The sequence below is a fragment of the Helianthus annuus genome, chromosome 16, assembly GCF_002127325.2.
Source record: "Helianthus annuus cultivar XRQ/B chromosome 16, HanXRQr2.0-SUNRISE, whole genome shotgun sequence".
NCBI classification, from domain to species: Eukaryota; Viridiplantae; Streptophyta; class Magnoliopsida; order Asterales; family Asteraceae; genus Helianthus; species Helianthus annuus.
The window spans coordinates 16,556,281-16,576,363 of NC_035448.2; the positions used below are offsets into that span (position 1 = coordinate 16,556,281).

General features: G+C 40.9%; 1 protein-coding gene across 1 annotated transcript; it reads right to left on the reverse strand.

Moving 5' to 3' along the window:
* Positions 1-14,049: 14,049 nt before the first annotated feature.
* Positions 14,050-15,603, reverse strand: LOC110918980 (glutamic acid-rich protein-like). The gene has a single exon (XM_022163255.1). It carries the CDS (start codon positions 15,601-15,603, stop codon positions 14,050-14,052), a length of 1,554 nt encoding a protein of 517 aa, XP_022018947.1.
* Between the last annotated feature and the right edge of the window lie 4,480 nt (positions 15,604-20,083).

A 20,083-nucleotide genomic window follows, 5' to 3' on the forward strand; every position in this document is an offset into this window, starting at 1 on the left:
CCCTCCAGCCTTGGGATATCCTCAGCATCCTCCTCGTCATCCAAGTCCGCCAGCCTTGCCTTCCAACCTTCAACGTCCCATGAGCTTTTGTCAAAGGTGGGATCCTGAGCCTCCTCAGCCATCTGAAGTTGTATCTTGTACATAGCAATCGCCGCCGAGACCTTGGCATCTTGGGTGATCTCCTGCTTCTCGTTATCCATATCAGTCAGCCTCTGAGCAGCTTCATCCTTGGTGGCCTGGAGTTCCTTCTCAAGATCCGCTATCTTGAGATCCTTTAACACACCCATTTGCTGAAGATCGGCAATCTGGCTCTCCTGGTCCTCAACATTGCCAAGATAAGTTTCAATCTCCGCAAGTTTCTGCAACAGGAGAAGAAAAAGATAAGCATAGGATCAGATGATCCTCCAGAAAAGCAGGATACTCAAACAGGATATGATAGACGGATAACCAACAGGGGCAGTGATCCTTACCTCATTCACGTAGTCGAGGAATTGCTGACGGAGGAGGAGAAATCCTTGGAGATCTTCAGAGGTTTTCCTCTTTTTTCCCTTGCCCCGGATAGATGCTTTAGGAGCTGATGCTGAAGGACTGGCAGCAGGAGCCTTCTTCTTCTTTGAAGACGTGACATTGGCAAGATCACTTATCCCAAACTTGGAAGCGGATTTAACAGACCTGGCAGATTTTCCAGCACCTACACAATTCAAAAACAAGATAAGTCTCCTTGTTAAATTAAATACTTTTACATAAAACATATTTTCTATAAAGATACTTACTTGACATTGTGGCAGATGCAGAGGATATCTCTTGAGAATCTTGGATAGTGATTTGGAAGCTTCTAACTTCAGGATCAAGCTTTTTGAAAGCTAACACTCTCTCTTTTGCAGCAGGGGTTAATTTCAGACGAGCAATGGAAATAGCTGCATAAAAGACAAAAGAAAAAAGACATCAGTGATCCTCATCATATGAGACAGGACTGATAGTGATCCTTCGAAGATCCTCTACCCTACCATGAGTGGCCCATTCCTTGGGCAGATCCTTCCCATCCGGGATGGAATCCCTCTTAACAAAGAAAAACCGACGTTTCCAGTTGGTATCATTCTTAGTAACTTTGAAGATTGGGTGATCCTCCCCAGCTTTCCGTTTCAACAAATATCGGTGAGAACCGAAGGTGGTGAGATCGTAAAACTCAGCTAACTCCGCCATCCCCAGATCAATCCCTTCTTGCTCGATGATCCTCTCGAAGGTATAAAGAACCCTCCAGATCATCGGCATAGCTTGGATGTAAGAAATGCCGGTTAAGGAAAAGAAAGACTGGGTAAAGTCTGGAAAAGGATATGAGTAACCTATAGTAAACGGAGTAGCAGGAAAAGCCACCCAGACATCTGAGACAAAATCGCTCAAAGCAGTAGGATCAAAGGATTTAAAAACAACATTCGCCGGAAAGCAATGGCGAATCATGTCTATATGGACATCAGTAAAGCAGCACCTCTCCGTAGGAGAATCCTTGATAATCCCCTGGCTTTTTAAGGGACTATCCTTCTTGGAATCCTTGTATGGAGAATTCAGGAGCAACATGTTTTGTGATGGAATAGAAACAGAGACGGAGTAGAAAAAACAGAGTAAAGGAAAGGAAGAAGGGAAAGAGAGAGGAAGAAGATACCTGAACAACCTTCGGTGCAGAATATAAAGGGAGTGTATCTCGAACTTAAATACAAACTGATCCTCACCCTATCTCCTATTTATAATCATGATCTGCAGGATTGTCACATCTGTGACGTAATGATCACAACGGCTAGTTCATGTGTAACGGCTAGTTAATCGGAATCGCCCGTTAGAGATAAGATCGAAGCAAAATATAACTCATCTATTTACAATTAACTCCTTATATTTTGGGGGCAATTGTTAGGGCTGGATTTTTACTATAAGTGATCCTTATACGTGATCCTAACCAGTGATCCTTGTTTCTTTGGCAGGCAGTGATCCTCAGCGGACTTCAGGATCAGGATCATAGGACGCTATGGTGATCCTTATACTAACGGTCACCTTTGCTTACTACAATATTATTTTGCAGGAACATATAGCAGGATATGCTCTAGGCATCATGATCTAGGAACGCGTTTTCACAATTATGGCAAGAGCTGAATTGAAGATGGACGTTGTACCGGATATGGAAACTTGGCTTGATCTAAGGGCAGCAATTTAGGCTAGATTATCTTTATTTCTAAAGGGGTAATGAGCTGATATCTAGTCATTTTACCTAAAATAGGTCACCCACACATGTATAAGTACCACTCTTCTTCATTCGGAAGAACACACACGACATACACCGCAACTCTCACACACTTAGACACTCGAAACAATAGTGATCCTTGTACTCAGCTCATTACTATCCGAAGTTGTAACTACATTTTCATTATATTGAAGTTGGTGATCGGTAGTTGCCATCACCCGAGGTTTTTTATGCCGGAGATCATACGTTGATCAAGGGCTTTTTCCTCGTATAAATCATTGTGTCTTTGCATCTTTTATCACAGAAGTGATCCTTTACTTTCATAGTTAACCAAGCATCATACCCCGTTTACATAAAGTTTGGTTACATTATCCTTGTGTGATTTTTGACCAAAACAATAAGGATCACGTATCCTTCATCCTTCTCTCACGAGAATTTGAGTTCTGATAGTCCAGGTATCCTCAGCATATTTTCGATAGTCTTCAAAAGCATCTCAGATCCTTGGGTTCAACCCCAGTTATCCTTGGGTTTGTCCCCAGTTTTCGCCTGTAGTGCACGATGATCCTGGTATAGTTCACGTCTTTGGGACCAGTACCCACTTTAGGGGCTGACAACCTCATCGTACTGGCTATATCTAGGATCCTACGTATAATGGTAGACGTACCATACATCCGTTCCTAAGGTTTCTAACGTTTTCACGTTAGCTAAGGTTTTGACATTTTCATGTCACCAAGTTTGGATAGTCGCCAGTAAGGGCCATACTCCAGTTTACATACGATCCTTGGGCTTGTCCCCAGTTATCCTTCGGGCTTGTCCCCAGTTATCCTTTGGGCTTGTCCCCAGTGATCCTTTGGGATCATCCCCAGTTATCCTTTGGACTTGTCCCCAGTGATCCTTTAGGATCATCCCCAGTTATCCTTTGGGCTTGTCCCCAGTTACTAACTTATCTTTTATATCCCAAGTTATGTCCTACTTTTCAGGTTTACGAAGACTAAACTTTTAAGGATCCTTAATCCTTGTTATCCTATTTCACTTACGATTACCCTGATCAAAGGATAGGATCCTAACTTGGATTCTCAGGTATGATCCTTGACTATACTCATTATTCTGAACAACCCTTACACTTTGACAACTAAGCCTATGATCCTTGAAATAGACTACCTTGAAAATTTTCGATTACAGGATATTTGATCTAGGATCATATCCTAAATTTCTTAAACATGATTTGCTCAACTTTTTATGTTTCTAAAACAATTGGAAAATAAAAGGATAAACAAAGGATAACAACACGAGATAAGCCAGAAAGATTAGAGTTATTTTATTAACAAAGGATTTTAAACCCTTTCAAAAGTTGTCAAAATTGCCAACCCACGTTTCTACCAGCAAAACGTGGCCCGTCCACATGGGTTGGCAAAGGGTGTCCATTGTTTATGCGGTCATAGCAGGTGCAGGAAAGTAAAAGCGGCAGGATCACAAAGGCTTCATCCCCCAAACAGAGGATCCCTCCACCTATTGTCCAAAGGATCCAGGATCCTTAACCCTAAAAACTATTGTTTGAGTTACAGACCATAAATTGTGTCAAAACACCAACAACCACAAAAACCACTACCAAATTTTAAAAAATTGGGCTCCGGCCAAGTCTCGAAATATCCCTCAACGCCCAATTCAGCAGCTCAAACCTTCGCTGCTCCATCACCACCAGCTCCACTTGCTTCCCCCTGATCCTTGCCAGCATCACCACCTTCAAGCATAGGGATCTCCTCGGCCTCATCATCATCCTCCAACTCTGCTAACCTTGCCTTCCAGCCCTTCACATCCCATGTGCTCTTGTCAAAAGCAGGATCCTGAGCCTCCGCAGCCATCTGCAATTGGATCCTATACATAGCTATTGCGGCGAAGACCTTGGCATCCTGGGTGATCTCCTGCTTCTCACAATCCATGTTGATCAGCATTTGAGCAGCTTCATCCTTGGTAGCCCGGAGTTCCTTCTCAAGATCAGCTATCTTGAGATCCTTCAGCACGCCCATTTGTTGGAGGTCAGCGATTTAGCGGTCCTGATCCTCAACATGGCCAAGATAGGTTTCTATTTCAGCAAGTTTCCGCAGAAAGGGAAAAGATAAGTTCAGGACCAGGTGATCCTCAAACAAGCAGGATCTACAATCAGGATATACAAGCAAGAGCAATGATCCTTACTTCATTAACATAATCAAGAAACTGTTGGCGGAGCAGGGGAAATCCTTGAAGATCCTCAGAAGCCTTTCTCTTCTTTCCCTTACCCCTAATAGGTGCTTTAGGGGCTGAAGCAGATGGACTAGCAGCAGGGGTCTTCTTCCTTGTAGACTTTACATTAGCAAGATCATCAATACCAAACTTGGAGGCAGACTTGACAGATTTCCCAGCACCTACACAATCAAAATAAGATAAGTACTTTAACTAATTTAAAAAATCTTACATAGAACTACTTTTTAAATGAGGATACTTACTTGACATTGTGGCAGATGCGGAGGATACTTCTTGTGAATCTTGAATGGCAACTTGAAAACTTCTGGTCTCAGGATCAAGCTTTTTGAAGGCTAGAACTCTTTCTCTTGCAGCAGGAGTCAACTTGAGATGAGCAACAGATATGGCTGCACAAAAAACAGAATATTAGTGATCCTCAAGGAACAAGTCTGATGGTGATCCTTCCAGGATCCTCTATCCTAACGAAGAAAAATCGTCGCTTCCAATTCATGTCATTCTTGGTGACCTTAAGAACAGGATGATCCTCCCCAGCTTTCCGTTTGAACAAATATCGGCAGGATCCAAACGTTGTGAGATCATACATCTCAGACAGCTCCGCCATTCCTAGGTCGATCCCTTCTTGCTCAATGATCCTTTCAAGGGTATACAAAACCCTCCAGATCATCTGCATGGCTTGGATGTAAGATATGCCGGTCAGGGAAAAGAAAGATTGGGTGAAAGCTGGAAAGGGATACGTATAGCCTATAGTGAACGGAGTAACAGGAAAAGCTACCCAAGTATCGGAGACAAAGTCACTTAAAGCAGTGGGAATGAAAGATTTAAAGATAGCAGTCGCCGGAAAACAATGACGAATTCTATCAATATGAACATCGGTGAAACAACACCTCTCATGGGGAGAATCCTTGATGATCCCTTGACCCTTCAAGGGACTATTCTTGTTAGGATCCTTATGAGGGGAGTTCCGTAGCAGCATACTTGCAGAATGTTGAAGAGAAACAAAGAGAAAGAAAAAACAGAGTAAGAGAAGGAAGGAAAGAGGAAGAATACCTGATTGATCTTCGGACGAGATTATAAAGGGAGTATCTCTCGAATTTAAATGCAAATTGATCCTAACTCTATCTCCTATTTATAATGATGATCTGCAGGGCTGTCACTTCTGTGACGTAAGGGTTGCAACGGCTAGTCCGACTCCAACAGCTAGTTATCCGATTAGCTCGTTGCGGATAAGATCAAGCAAAATATAACTCACTTATTTACAATATCACTCCTTATATTTTGGGGGCAATTGTTAGGGCTGGATTTTTATAACACATGATCCTTACATGTGATCCTAACCAGTGATCCTTGTTTCTTTGGCAGATAGTGATCCTCAGCAGAGTTCCAGGATCAGGATCACGGACCATCATAGGGATCCTCATGCTAACAGTTGTTTTCATTAAATTTAATGTTATCTTGCAGGAACGTCTAGCAGGATCCACTCTTAGCATCACAAACAAGGGACGCGTCTTTACAACTTTGGCATATGCTTAATCAGAGATGAACGTTGTAGAGGATATGGAAACTCGGCATGATTTAAGGGCGATAATATAGGCTAGATTTACTTTTATTTCTAAAGGGGTAATGAGCTGATTGTTAGTCTATTTACCTAAAATAGGTCACTCACACTTGTATATATAACACTCTTCCCCATTCGGAAGACACACAACACATTTCTCACACGCTTAGACACTCGATACTATAGTGATCCTTGTACTCAGCTCATTATCATCCGAAGTTGTAACCATTTTTTGTTATATTGAAGTTTGGTGATCGGTAGTTGCCATCACCCGAGGTTTTTTATGCCGGAGATCATTCATTGATCAAGGGCTTTTTCCTCGTATAAATCCTTGTGTCACTTGCATATTTCTCACTAACGTGATCCTTTATTTTTTCAACAAACCAAGCATCATTCCCCGTTTACTTAGAGTTTGGTTGCATTATCCTTGTGTGATTTTTGACCAAAACAGTGATATGGTGTTAAGGAAAGCATTTCAGAATACCACCAATCCTGCTGATGGAAAATTGGCACCAAAATGGGAAGGCCCTTATTTGCTTGAAGCTGAGGCAGGAAAGGGGGCATATCGGTTGCTGACTATGGAAGGTGATTTGCTACCAAGAGCTTGGAATGCTGTCCACTTGAAGAAATATTTCATGTGAGCAGGATCCTCATAGAACAGATGATCCTTACACTGTGGGTATCCTCGAAGGATCCTTAAAGCACAGATGATCCTTACTTTGGTAACATCCTAAACTTAAACTATTTCATTTCCTTATTTTCTCATATAAGGATAAGGATCATGTGTCCTTTATCCACTTCTCACGTGATTCTGAGTTTTGAAAGTTCAGGTATCCTTAGCAAAATGTTGATCATCCACAGAAGCAATCAGTTCCTTGGGTTTTACCCCAGTTATTTGGGCTTGACCCCAGTTCCGCCTGTAGCGCATGATGATCCTGGTATAGTTCAAGGCAGTGGGACCAGTACTCGCTTTAAGGGCTGATAATTCCATTGTACGGGCTATACCTAGGATCCTACGTATAATGGTAGACGTACCATACATCCGTTCCTAAGGTTTCTAACGTTTTCACGTTAGCTAAGGTTTTGGCATTTTCATGTCACTAAGTTTGGATAGTCGCCAGTTAGGGCCATACTCCAGTTTACATACGATCCTTGGGCTTGTCCCCAGTTATCCTTGGGCTTGTCCCCAGTTGCTAACTTTTATCTTATATTGGCTTAGTCCCAAGTTATGCTCTATTTCAGGTCCTTGAAGTTAAACAACTACGGATCCTTGATCCTTATTTCTCTCTAAGGTTTATCTTATAGTTATCCTGATTATGGTTAGGATCCTAACTTGGATCCTCAGGTATGATCCTTAACTATTTTAATCGTATTCATTGTTTATTTGAATAACCCTTATAATTTGACAACTAGACTTGTGATCCTTAAAATATATTACTTTTCGGGATTCTTCGACTATAGGATATTTGATCCTGGATCATATCCTAAATTTTTTTCAATCTAACTTATTCAAGATTTCATATTTAGATAAGTATACATCAAAACAATAGAAAGTTAGAAAAACAAAAAAGGATAACAACACTAGATAAGCCACAAAAGATTAAGGTTTTATTTATAAACAAAAGGTTAACCCTTAAAAGGTTGTCAAAATTACCTACCCCGAGCATCTACCAGCAATACGTGGCCTGTCCGCTGGGGTAGGTAAAGGGTGTCCATGATAATAAGTTCTGAGTAGTGCAGGAATATAAAGGCGGCAGGATCACAATGGCTTCATCCCCCAAACAGAGGATCCTTCCACCATTTGCAATCCTGCCTATTGTCTGAAGGATCCTAGATCCTTAATCCTAAAAACTATTGTTCAGTACAAACCATCAAATTGTTCAACAAAACAACCATCAAACAAAAAAATTGGGCTTCGGCTATGTCTAGAAGTTTCCATCATCGCCCAATCATGCAGCCTAGACCTTCACTGCATCACCACCTCCAACTTCTCCACCTTGATTCTTGCCACTGCCTCCAGCCTCAATTGTCAGGATCCTTTCAGCCTCCTCATCATCCTCCAGATCAGCTAGCCTTGCCTTCCATCCTTCAACATCCCAGCTGCTTTTATCGAAGTTAGGATCCTGGGCTTCCTGGGCCATCTGCAGTTTTGTCTTGTACATGGTGATGGCAGCAGAGACCTTTGCACCTTCTACGATTTCATGCTTCTCGTAGTCGATGTCAATCAGGATTTTGGCTGTCTCGGTCCTAGCAGCTTGGAGGGCTTTTTCAAGATCGGCGATCTTAAGATCCTTGAGCACGGCAACCTGTTGGAGATCAGCGATCTTCTCATCTAGCTTCTCAACGCTCCCCATGTAATCCTCAATCTCAGCAAATTTCTGCAAAGAAGTCAAGGCGGTTCAAGGTCAGGTGATCCTCATATGAGCAGGATATATGGTCAGGATATGTAAGCAGAACCAGTGGTCCTTACCTCATTGAAGTATTCGAGGAACTGTTGGCGGAGCAGGGGCAGGCCTTGTAGGTCCTCAGCTTCAGAACTCTTTCTCTTCTTGCCACCCCTTCCTTTGATGGGTGCCTTGGGGACGGAGACGCTCGGGCTTGCAATGGCCTTCTTCTTGGATTTGACGGTGTCAAGATCAGCCATACCAAACTTGGAGGCAGCTTTTGAGGATTTTCCAGCACCTATACGTTCAAAACAAGATAAGTATCCTTACCCTATTTATATTTAACTATCTATCTAAATCCTAAATTATACCAAGAACAGGATACTTACTTGACATTGTGACTGAGCCTGAGGATATCTCTTGGGAGTCCTGGGTGTTGGTGTTGAATGTTCTTGTTGCAGGATCAAGCCTCCTAAAAGCAGCAAGTCTCTCTTTGGTGGCAGGGGACAGTCTGAGGTGTGAGACAGAGATAGCTGCACATCAGAAACAAAAAAGGGTGTTAGTGATCCATATGTGAGAAGAAAATCGTCTGGTGATCCTTATCAGGATCCTCTATCCTACCATGGGTGCACCACTCCCTAGGCAGATCCTTTCCGTTTGGAATAGTGTCTCTTCTGACAAAGAAGAAGCGCCGCTTCCAGTTAGTGTCGTTCTTGGTGGCTTTGAAGATCGGGTGCTCTTCACCAGCTTTTCGTTTGAATAAGTAACGGTGGGATCCGAAAGTAGTGAGGTCATACATCTCACCAAGCTCTGACATTCCAAGATCGATCCCTTCTTGCTCGATGATCCGTTCAAGGGTGTATAGAACCCTCCAGATCATCGGCATGGCCTGGATATAACAGATGCCGGTGAGGGAGAAAAAGGATTGGGTGAATTGAGGGAATGGATACGAGTATCCTATCATGAAAGGAGTGACCGGGAAGGCAACCCAAGTTTCAGAGATGTAATCGCTCAGGGCAGTAGGACTGAAAGGTTTGAAGAAGGTGTTCGCCGGAAAATAGTGCCGGATTTTGTCAATCTGGGGATCAGTGAAGCAACACCTCTCTTGTGGGGAATCTTTGATGATCCCTTGACCCTTCAAGGGGCTATTCTTTTTGGGATCCTTAGCAGGAGAGTTCCGGAGCAACATTTTTTGCAAGATGAAAGGAAAAGAAATAAAACAGAGAAGGAAGAAGATGAAGAAAGTATACCTGTTTGATCTTCGGATGAGATTATAAAGGGAGTATCTCTGAAATTTAAATGCAAAACGATCCTATCTATATCTCCTATTTATAATCATGATTGTGCAGGGATGTCACTTCTGTGACGTCACAGTTGCAACGGATAGTTCTACATCAACGGCTATATATCCGTTAGTTAGTTGCGGATAAGATTAAGAAAATATAATTCGTTCATCTTACATATTACTCCTTATATTTTGGGGGCAATTGTTAGGGGAGGATTTTCTAATGACCCGTGATCCTTACTTGTTATCCTAATAATGATCCTTACTTCTGTGACAGATAGTCATCCTCAGAAGAGCTTCAGGATCAGGATCATGGATCACCTTAAGGATCCTCATACTAACGATTGTTTGTTTGTATTCGTATTGTTTTGCAGGAGTAACAAGCTTGACTTGGTCTTGGCAACGTTACTATGGAATATTCCACAGGTATTTCGCATACGTTTGACTGGAAATGGACGTTGTGGAGAACGTGGGAGCATGGCACAAAAGTCGGATAGTTTGTTAGCATAGTTAACTTCTATTTTTAAAGGGGTAACGAGCTAGTAATTAGAACACTTAGCCATTTTCAGCTACACACACTCTTGTACAACTGCACTCTTGAAGCATTCGGCAAAACACTTAACAGTTTTCACTCACTTTTACACACTTCACCATGGTGATCCTTGTACCTGGCTCGTTACTATCCGAAGTTGTAAACATTTATTGATTAATTTGAGCTTGGTGATCGGTAGTTTCCATCACCCGAGGTTTTTTATGCCGGAGATCATTCATTGATCAAGGGCTTTTTCCTCGTATAAATCCTTGTGTCGTTTGTGCAATTTACATCGAAGTGATCCTTATCATTGTTCTTCAATTCAAGCATCATACCCCGTAACAAAGAGTTTGGTTGCATTATCCTCATCAGATTTTTGACCAAAACACGTGTCGACATAGTACAGACAGAATTGCGATGACTCGATCCAAACGAGAAGGGTTGGATCAAGTCTTGAAAGGGCGAGCTAAGCGATGAAGTCGTTTTCGAACTCAGTTTTAGAGGCGAGTGGGTGCGATAAGCGACGAGCGGTACGCGATGATTGATAGCACAGACATCAAACACCAAGCATAGCGAACAAAGACAGCGGCAATAAGCGAAAATCGACATGCGACAAGAGAAAAGCGATGAGCGATAGCGTCAATTGATAGCGACAACCGTCGAGCAATAAGCGACAGTCGATGCGTTACAAGTGATGGAGACATGCGATTCGATTAGATTTAATAACACCACAATTTTTAAACTAACACTAGCCCACATGTCCTTTTTCTATGAAAGTCTGCTAGTACGGATAAAACACCACTATGTCTTAGTCCTATTAGTTTCGTCTCGTGAAGCAAGGTCGTGAGTGCTAACATAGCGCAGATAACACAGAAAACACAAATAGTGATAAGCATTGAGAATATCGAAGCGATGAGATAGGTACGAGAGGCGTTACAGCGAAAAGCGACGGGTGGCGTGAGATACTCGTCAAGCGATTCACGATACGCAATTCTCAGCAAGCGATACATGCATAACAAGTGATAAGCAGCGGTAGAGATTGCGAGATACGCACAATATGCGATTGCGATTTTGAGCCACCTAATAAGCATTTGAGATTGCGAACACACATTACACGATTGCGATTTGCGAGATAGATTCTAGCGATAATGCGATTGCGAGCGTGTTGACTTACGAAGAGTCTTGCAAGTACACACTTTGAGTTGCGATTGAGATTGTTACGCCTTGCGATGTAGTATAGTTTAGTGTGTCGAAAATAACCACAATAGTATAATAGGTCTATGTTCCAACTCCACATGGCACTTTCTTCACAAAACTTCGGTTGACACAGCGAAACACCGTCATGTTTCAACCATGCGCCTCTGTTCTGTGAATAGGTGTCACATTTCGTCAGACATGGTCAAGACGCTTATATATAGGAAGTACCAGCGGCGTATCCACCATGCTTAACCACGCCCTGAACGTTAAGTCATCATTGAAACTCACTACGATCTATGTGCACTAACCAAAATAATCCTGTGTGCACCCGTGATTAACTCGATTCTTGCACGTTTATTGTACCTTATCTCAAGAACGCATAATAGGGGTAAAATACATTATATGGTACATAGTGCTAGCATTTAGATTGTGCGCGAGTATAAGAGAGAAAATAGAATCCACATGCGTCGAGTGTTAGAATAAGTTCCACACATAAAAGAGATTGACGGTGATAAGTCGTATTATTACAATAACATTAGAAGCAAAATAACGTTGTTGTGGAGGACTTCTGCGGAGAATGCGGTTGCTGCAGAAATTCCTCAAGGTCACAGTCCCGTGAGACAGTGCTGCGTAAGATGACCATACCAGTTGCAATTTGCGCAGTAGCGACAGTCAGCTTCTGGCGGGTGATGATACGTACACGTGAAACACTAGGGATGAGCTCCGTTGTAGGCGCGCTTCAAGTGAACTGGAGCTGCTCGGAGAGGTTCTAGTTGCGACAGCCCAGTTGTTGAAGAGCCTGGGCTCATGGTCTTTCGTTTGCGGCTGGGCTGAGCTTCTTGAGATGATGCGGTGTTGTTGGCGGATTCGTCTGTAGGATCGTTATTGACGATCAAATGAGTCAATCAGAGCTAAACACCACTGTTTATGCAGCGGAAATACACAAACAGCTTGAATCAAAGTAGAATGGAGTAGAAACAGAATGCTGATTACTTTAAACACGTTTTCTCATTAAACTTTCTCAGAAAAATTCGGCAGCAGTTCGGCTACACGGTCGACATTCAGATCCAAAATGAGAAAACATCAACACTATATATAGGGGGCTGATTTCGCTCCTAATGACATTATGTCATTTTGGGCGGAATCAGCATGTTCTGATTTCACTCCAAATGACACAATGTCATTAGGAGCGGAATCAGCTCTTTAACACATAACATTTACAAAACAGCCCCTATACTATACAAAACTTACATATTTGACCCCTAGACCCTATACAAGCTTGACTAAGACTAAGACGTAGGCTTTAGACATTCGTGCACCAACAAACTCCCCCTTGGATACAGCCGCAGTCTTCAGTCTTGTCTTCGGGTCTTCAGAGTGACTTGAACGTTTCATCATGTTGCTTAGGCTTCCTCCTAAGCAAGTTCCTCACTCTATCATTCTCTTTCTTTCTTTTCTTTTCTTCCTCAGCTTGAATATTCATCCATTTTCCTCTGTTTTCTTCAAGCTTTCTACGTTCACGTTCAGCTTTCCTCTTTTCTTTCTCTTCAAGCGACCACCAAGTTGACTTCCATTTACTTTCAGAATTTATGCCTTTCTGAAAGCAAAGAGTAGCAACTCTTTGAAACTGCATCGCCTGCTCTTTATCTTCAGCCTGATAGTGAATCTTGTTATTGAATAAACATTCAATATCTTTCGCTGAGCAGTTCACTAGCCACATCGGGTCATACACATGTATCTCTCTTATCTCCCTTCCAGCTCTGTACGTAATCACAGCTTCTGTAGAGATACAGCTATATACCCAGCCCATGAAGCCTTTATAAAATTCCTGCTCCATCTTCGGCATTGGTATATTCTTCATCGTCTTTGGCTTTTTCACATTAAGTATCGTTTCTTCAACCCCTGTTACCGGATCTACCCTCTGCACTCTCTTTGGGTAATGCGGCTTCCAATGTCAAAAATCTTTCAACGATTCAAACTTTATGTACCCCCACATTGTGACATCATTTTTCCGTACTGGATACTCTAAAGTTCTTACTATCGACAGCTCCTCAACATCCCACCATGGTAATGACATTATATCATATAAACGTTCAAAGTATTGCACTCCAAACTCCCTTCTGATCGCATATGCATTAACATGAGGCAGGAAACCCCAGCTAATGATGTCACCAAGTGAAATGCTTTGATCTCTCTGATAGAACGTCAACGGCCTTTTGAATTTTCTCTCGTGACTATCTTTAAACCACTTTTGCCGTTCTTCCTTCTGCATATCCTTCGGAGTACCATCGAAATTTTTGTATTTTAAGATCTCAGTGACTTTCCTTCTTAACTCGTCTCTATTCTCTTCAGTAAAGAACTCCATCAGCGTAGGATACTGAGAAGTATCTTCACTAACACTCTCATCATCTGTGCAATCCTCAACCTCAACCCTGTCGTACATATCAGCATCCTCTACATACTTATACTCGTATTCTGGTTGATAGTTGATGTCGAATGCATTTAATTCCTCTTCAAAATCAAACTTGAAATCAGGATCCACCATACGTGTCATTTCTTTAATCTTTTCCAATATATACGTATGAAAGTGTTCACCTTCCTCCCTATAAGTGTCCAATCTCAAAACTAACTTTTCAACATGTTTAACATTTTGAGCATCACCAGACTCCCCCTTTCCTTCAGCCCCCATGACTCTTCATTCACAGAATCATTCAGAAGGTCATCAACAGATCTTTCATTGGAAGCTTCAGTTACTTTAATTCCCATACCACCTTGAGCATCGTCATCGTCATTATCAGAACCATGACTGCTAGCAGAAAATACTTTCTCATCATCGGCATCTTCCTCGTCATCACCCTCTTCTTCATCACCCTCTTCATCGGCATCCTCCTCATCATCTTCCTCATCATCATCAGCAGCAAGATCTTCTAGAGTTACAGGTTCTTCAAAAATTGCTGATACTGAAGATATAGGAACTGGATTTTCAATTACTAAGGATGGAACAATTGATCTCTTAACAGCTGCCACACTACTTTCAGCACCCTTTCCTTTATCTTTCATTTGTTCATCAATCTCAGCTTGGCGTTTTGCCCTAAGCTCTTCAACTTGAATCTCTTCGAACCTCTGTTCAATCGACGTTCCAAGCATATTCTCAACCACTTTGTTTAGCATGTAGAACTCATGCTCTTTCAAAGCTTTCGCAGCCTCAAGCTCTTTGTTTTTCATCTCGAAATATTTGTTCTGTTTATCTCTGCGAGCCTTTTCTTCTTCAAGTTCAGCCACTCGCACCTTCAGGAAATCAAGTTCAGCAACTTTCTTGCTTTCTGCTGCAACAACTTTGTTTTCATTCAACACGTCATCTATCTTCTTTTCTAACTTCTTCACCTGTTCATCGTTTGCAAAGCCAAAATCTCCAATATCTTCAAGATTATCCGGAGGAATGTGAAGACCTTTGTGCCCAGAAGAACCAGGAGTTAGTTGAATTTGAGTAAGTGGTGGTGTTTGAAATATTTCTTGAGATGTAAGCAAGGTTTGTTGTTGTGGTGGTGAGAGATGTAATGGTGAAAGATGTCTGGGTGGTGTTGGTTGTTTTGGTGGTGAAGGCTGTCTGGGAGGTGTTGGTTGTCGTGGAGGTGATTGTATTGGTGATTGATGTGGGGTAGGCTCAGGTGGTGGTGTTGATGGTTTACTGGGTTCTTTGGCTGGTTTCTTCTTCAACACAATCTTCGACTTTGTAATCTTCGTAGTAACTTTCTTGATTTTCGGAGATACAATCCTTTTCTTTGCACCCGCTTTCTTTTTGCCGCTTGAAGGTGATTGTGATTCAGAAACGTGCTCAGGAGATGGAACGTATGCAGAATCATCTTTCTCCTGTCTCTTCCTTTTCCTTAACTGCTTCTCTTTCTGTGTAGCTTCTTGAATTCTTCTTAGACGTTCAGTCTCATCTATTTCCTCATCTGAAGAACTCGAAGAGCTTGTCGTACTTTTATTAACATCATCACCTTCAACGTCATCAAGAACCTTCTCTTTCTCAGCTTCCACATTAACTGCTTGCTCAGACACTAAATCATCAACATTAAGCATCACTTGATCAATATCAGCATACGGATTTTCTTCTGCAGTAACCACCGGCTCATCCACCTCAGGCTCATCAATCAATAACGTTTTTGCAGCTTTCATTTGTTTCTTCTTCGGCTGTGATGATGACCCCTCACCCTCCTGTGATTTAGGGTGGCCTTTTTTCCTCTCATCCTCGTTTCTTTGACAAACCAATCATTTCTTGTGGTTTTAAACTCCTCAAGAGTCTTTAGTTCATCACCGTAAGTTACTTCCTTCATTTCTTCTTCATTTCTCCAGTTTTGATGATCAACTGGATCAGGATCAACATAGTTCACATCTTTGATATATCCAAAGAATTCAGCTACTACTTTTGGTTCAGGGTGGTTTGGGTGATATCTCGCAAGCTGCTTGAGAGAATCGTTGCTCATGTGTGATTGGACTAACAAATCATTCTTCAAATCACGTTCAATCTCTGGATATGCATGATCGATCAGCATCTGCACAAATCTTGGATAAGTCGAAGTTCGACTCTTTGTAGTAATATTTTCGGCCATATAATTAAAGACAATGTGCGAGAAATTATATTTCTTGTTCAACACCAATGCAGTGACCATGTTCATCTGATAATCACGCATTGTATCGTAACTTCCCTTGGTATGGCTAAGCGACATCAATATACAATGAATAATAAACTTATAGGGTTTCTGGAATTTTGACTTCAAATAATTTCCAACATTCAATGCACCCACATATCCCATCCTGAGCTACAACCCTTTACCATCCGTTCTAGAAACTTTGTTGGCGACTCTGCATCGTCCGGAAAATTCACAACCTCACGAATGAGTGCCTCCGTAACAACAATTTCCTTCTTTTCATTATGCACCTTCACAATTGAATGAATTGCTTTGTTTGCCTCATCATACTTTGAATGCTTCCAGAATCGTTTAATATGTGACTTGTACAATGGACGTTGATCAGTCAAAGCCTTTTGAATAGGGATTCTACCCATGATCTCCAAGATACTGCTAAACTTAGCCAATTCAGTATTTTTCTTCACATCCAAGTCACAACAGCTGTTGTGAAGTGGATCAAAAATTACACTTGAACCCTGCAAATCATCAACAACACAACATGAGTCAATACTTAGAAAAATTTCACCAACAAACAGTCACAAGAGAAATCACATGAAATGACTAATCATTTCAGGCGAAATCACCCAAGAATGTTTGGAGCGAAATCACATGACACCTCAGAAGTGGAATCAGTACAAATGCATAGAAGCGGAATCACAACAAATGCACTCAGGAGCGAAATCACTAAGTTGTGTTAGGAGCAGAATCAGGTTAAACTTAGAAGCGAAATCATCTAACCTTCTCATCTTCAAGCGGAATCAAACATAAACTCTCAGAATTGATCATATCATGAAATTGGCTATGTTAAATCGTTAATCTGTTAATTCCGATCAAAGGGTTTGTTTTGATTTCATTTTTACCCACTAAAACAGTCTAGATCTAAGTCTGTATCAACAGTTCATCGACAACATGCAATTTGTTCAGATCTGGAACAATTATCACACAAATATATGATCTATACCCTAAACCGACAACACCCATATGATCTATGTTCAATTTTAACAGTGAATAACCCTAAATCTAAGCTTTGGTTCATAACAAACGCCGACAGTTCAAAATAAAACAAAACAGGATCAAATCGGTCAGTAAAACAACCTTGCCCATGTTAATAGTTGAGCAGACCAACTACTAACAGCAAATCTATGAAAAATCAGGCAGCAATTCGTTTAGAACACAAAGGTTTGTGGGTTTCGCTCAAGATCGCCGGAGAGAGAACAGTTGGGGCGGAATCATGAAAGTGGTGTAGGAGCGGAATCAAAAGACCTTTTATAGTCGGTCTGATTCCGCTCGAAATGGCCCAATGTGTCTCTCGAGCGAAATCACTTAGAAGCTATGAGCGGAATCAGCTTCTAAGCAGCCAAGAGCGAAATCAACTTTTAGTGCATTTTGGAGCGAAATCAGAATATTAAAAATTTTAACTTTTTAGCAATTTCTGATTGTTCACCGACACACCCAGTTAACCAAGTCCAAGTTAATGACCTTGGTCAACTGTTTGGCCTACCAAGTCCAAGTTAATGACCTTGGTTGACCAGATTATGAAGTACGCTGATGTTTAGATCTGAAAACAGTTCAAATTAATGAACTTTCGAACATTTTGAGCTTTCAAACACTTTTACATTCTGTCACACATGTACCATTCACAGTTCAATATCTCATGCTTACCCAACCCTCATCAAACAGACATGATCTGCACAAGGCTTTGATCGTCTGATTCCCAATGTCGGTTGTCGAAAATAAGATGAAAAAATTAAAATCTTTTTGGATTTTTAACAGAATAAACTGAAATATGTACACACAATCTTTTTGTGAGCGTGTTAGGGGATCATATCAGCATTTGACAAGATACAAGCACCATTAAGCTATTATTTCATACCAAGCCTTAAACAATTCGCATAGATTGCCGATATACTGATCCTCTTAAATTTTTACAGAACTTTCAATCTGTCCGGGGTACTGAATTAATGTTTTAAGACTTAAACCTATACATGTGTCCCACCTCAGTATATACTCCCGTATCCAGATCCCAATATTTAGTCTTACAGGTGAGTATACCTAGATGATATCTGTAATGGGGTGAAATGCGAGGGCCGTGAGAGCTCAGGTCGATACTTCCGTATACGCAGAGAGATGACGGCTTCGACTTATCGGCGGGTCCCTTTTGGGGATCTTTTTTACAACAGCACATGATTATCATTTTGCAATGTTTAATCATTTTTTATGTTGAGGGGAGGCTTTACAAGTAAAGCATATGCGTAAAGCATTATCCGGGGACTAGGTCAGTATTTCCATACAGCAGAAGTCCCGGGATAATAACCCAGATATCACTAAGCATAAAGACCTAGTATCTCAGCATAAGGACCTTTCAAATGAGATTTCGGGGGTTACCCATATATCCTGGAGGTGTTCCCCACATAAACGCAAGTAAATTTTAAGTTTATATCCCAAACAGACCTACTAATTTTGTAAAAACCTATCGGCACATCTTTAGCGAGACTGCTTAATTGCATTTTAAACATTACATTTCTTTAGCGTACTGTATCCGTCTAGCTGATGTACTATCATTTCCCTATAACACCCTTAAATTTTTACTTGATTTTAATAATAGATTATGCCATTTGTAAATAAAACGTTGCTTACTTAACATAAATTTCATACAAAAAGTTCACATGTAGTATGACCTTAATCCATTATACTAAGTTAAAACATCTCAAAAGTTACTTAACAATTGTTTACAACCCATAAACCAAGTCTAGTAAAGATTTAAGAACATTGCGGAAGCTTCAAAAGTAGTGTTCGGTTCTTCGTTATTCGCTTGATCGCCATCCATAAAATCCATATCATTACCTATGGTCAAAACCTTTAAAACATTAGTTTTGACATTAATATATAATGCATAAACACAAGTTCTGTCATCGAATTGTAAAAAAAACAAATCACAAAATTCTGAGTTACACCGTAACTTACAGTATTACCGTAAGTTACGGTAAGTTCTGAAAGTTTATGGTCCACCGTAAACCAGGGGAAACACACCGTAAGGCTTTGGTTTCCACCGTAAGTTACGGTACCACCGTAACTTACGGTAGTACCTGGAATTCTATATTTTGTTTGAGTTGTTCATTTTACTCAAACCCAAATCTCGGATTTCCCTTTTTAGACATACCAATACATTAATTTATCGTAATTCTAATATGTTATTTTCTTAACCAATAACAAGATCAATCAATCATAATGCGGAGCATTTTCCATGCCTTAAATGATTATTCGACCCGTTTGGCTCACCTACGGAACCCTCCAATATGGTGACTACCAACGAGATCTTCACAATCCTTGATCCATTACTCAATTTAGCGAACATCATCGCCTTAGATTAACATAGCTTTTGTTCTACGACTCAACTCCACATATACTAATTATCAAATTTACCAATGTAACGGGTCAAGTTACATACCTTTAAAGCAAGCCTTTCAAACGTGCGTCCACACCGGTTTGCCCGCTAGATGCCCCGGATTCCTTTCCTATAGAGTTCAATCACTTTATGTTTAGAACTCTTTGTTTCACATACATAACGCACATTTTATCATACATCACTATTATGCGTTTTTAACTTAGCAATTCAGTTTTAAGCCTTCTTTGAGGCATTTAATCAAACACTTTAAGGGCAGAATTTTATATCTTTCATATTCAAGTTCATAGCTTGCTAATTAGCTAACTTAACATCAATATAACCTTCATATATTGTTTAAACATCATGCTTTTCTGAAATCACTTTCTATCATCAATTTACACTAGAATAATCATTCTAAACCCTAGTGTTCATCATCATATTATAAAACCCACCACCCACCTTCAAGGTGTTCATGGAATTTCCTGAAATTGGACATGATTTCACATGTAGTTGTCTAGGTTTCACTTCTAGACACCATATCATCCCTAATCTAACCAAATCACACACATGCAACATCTAATTT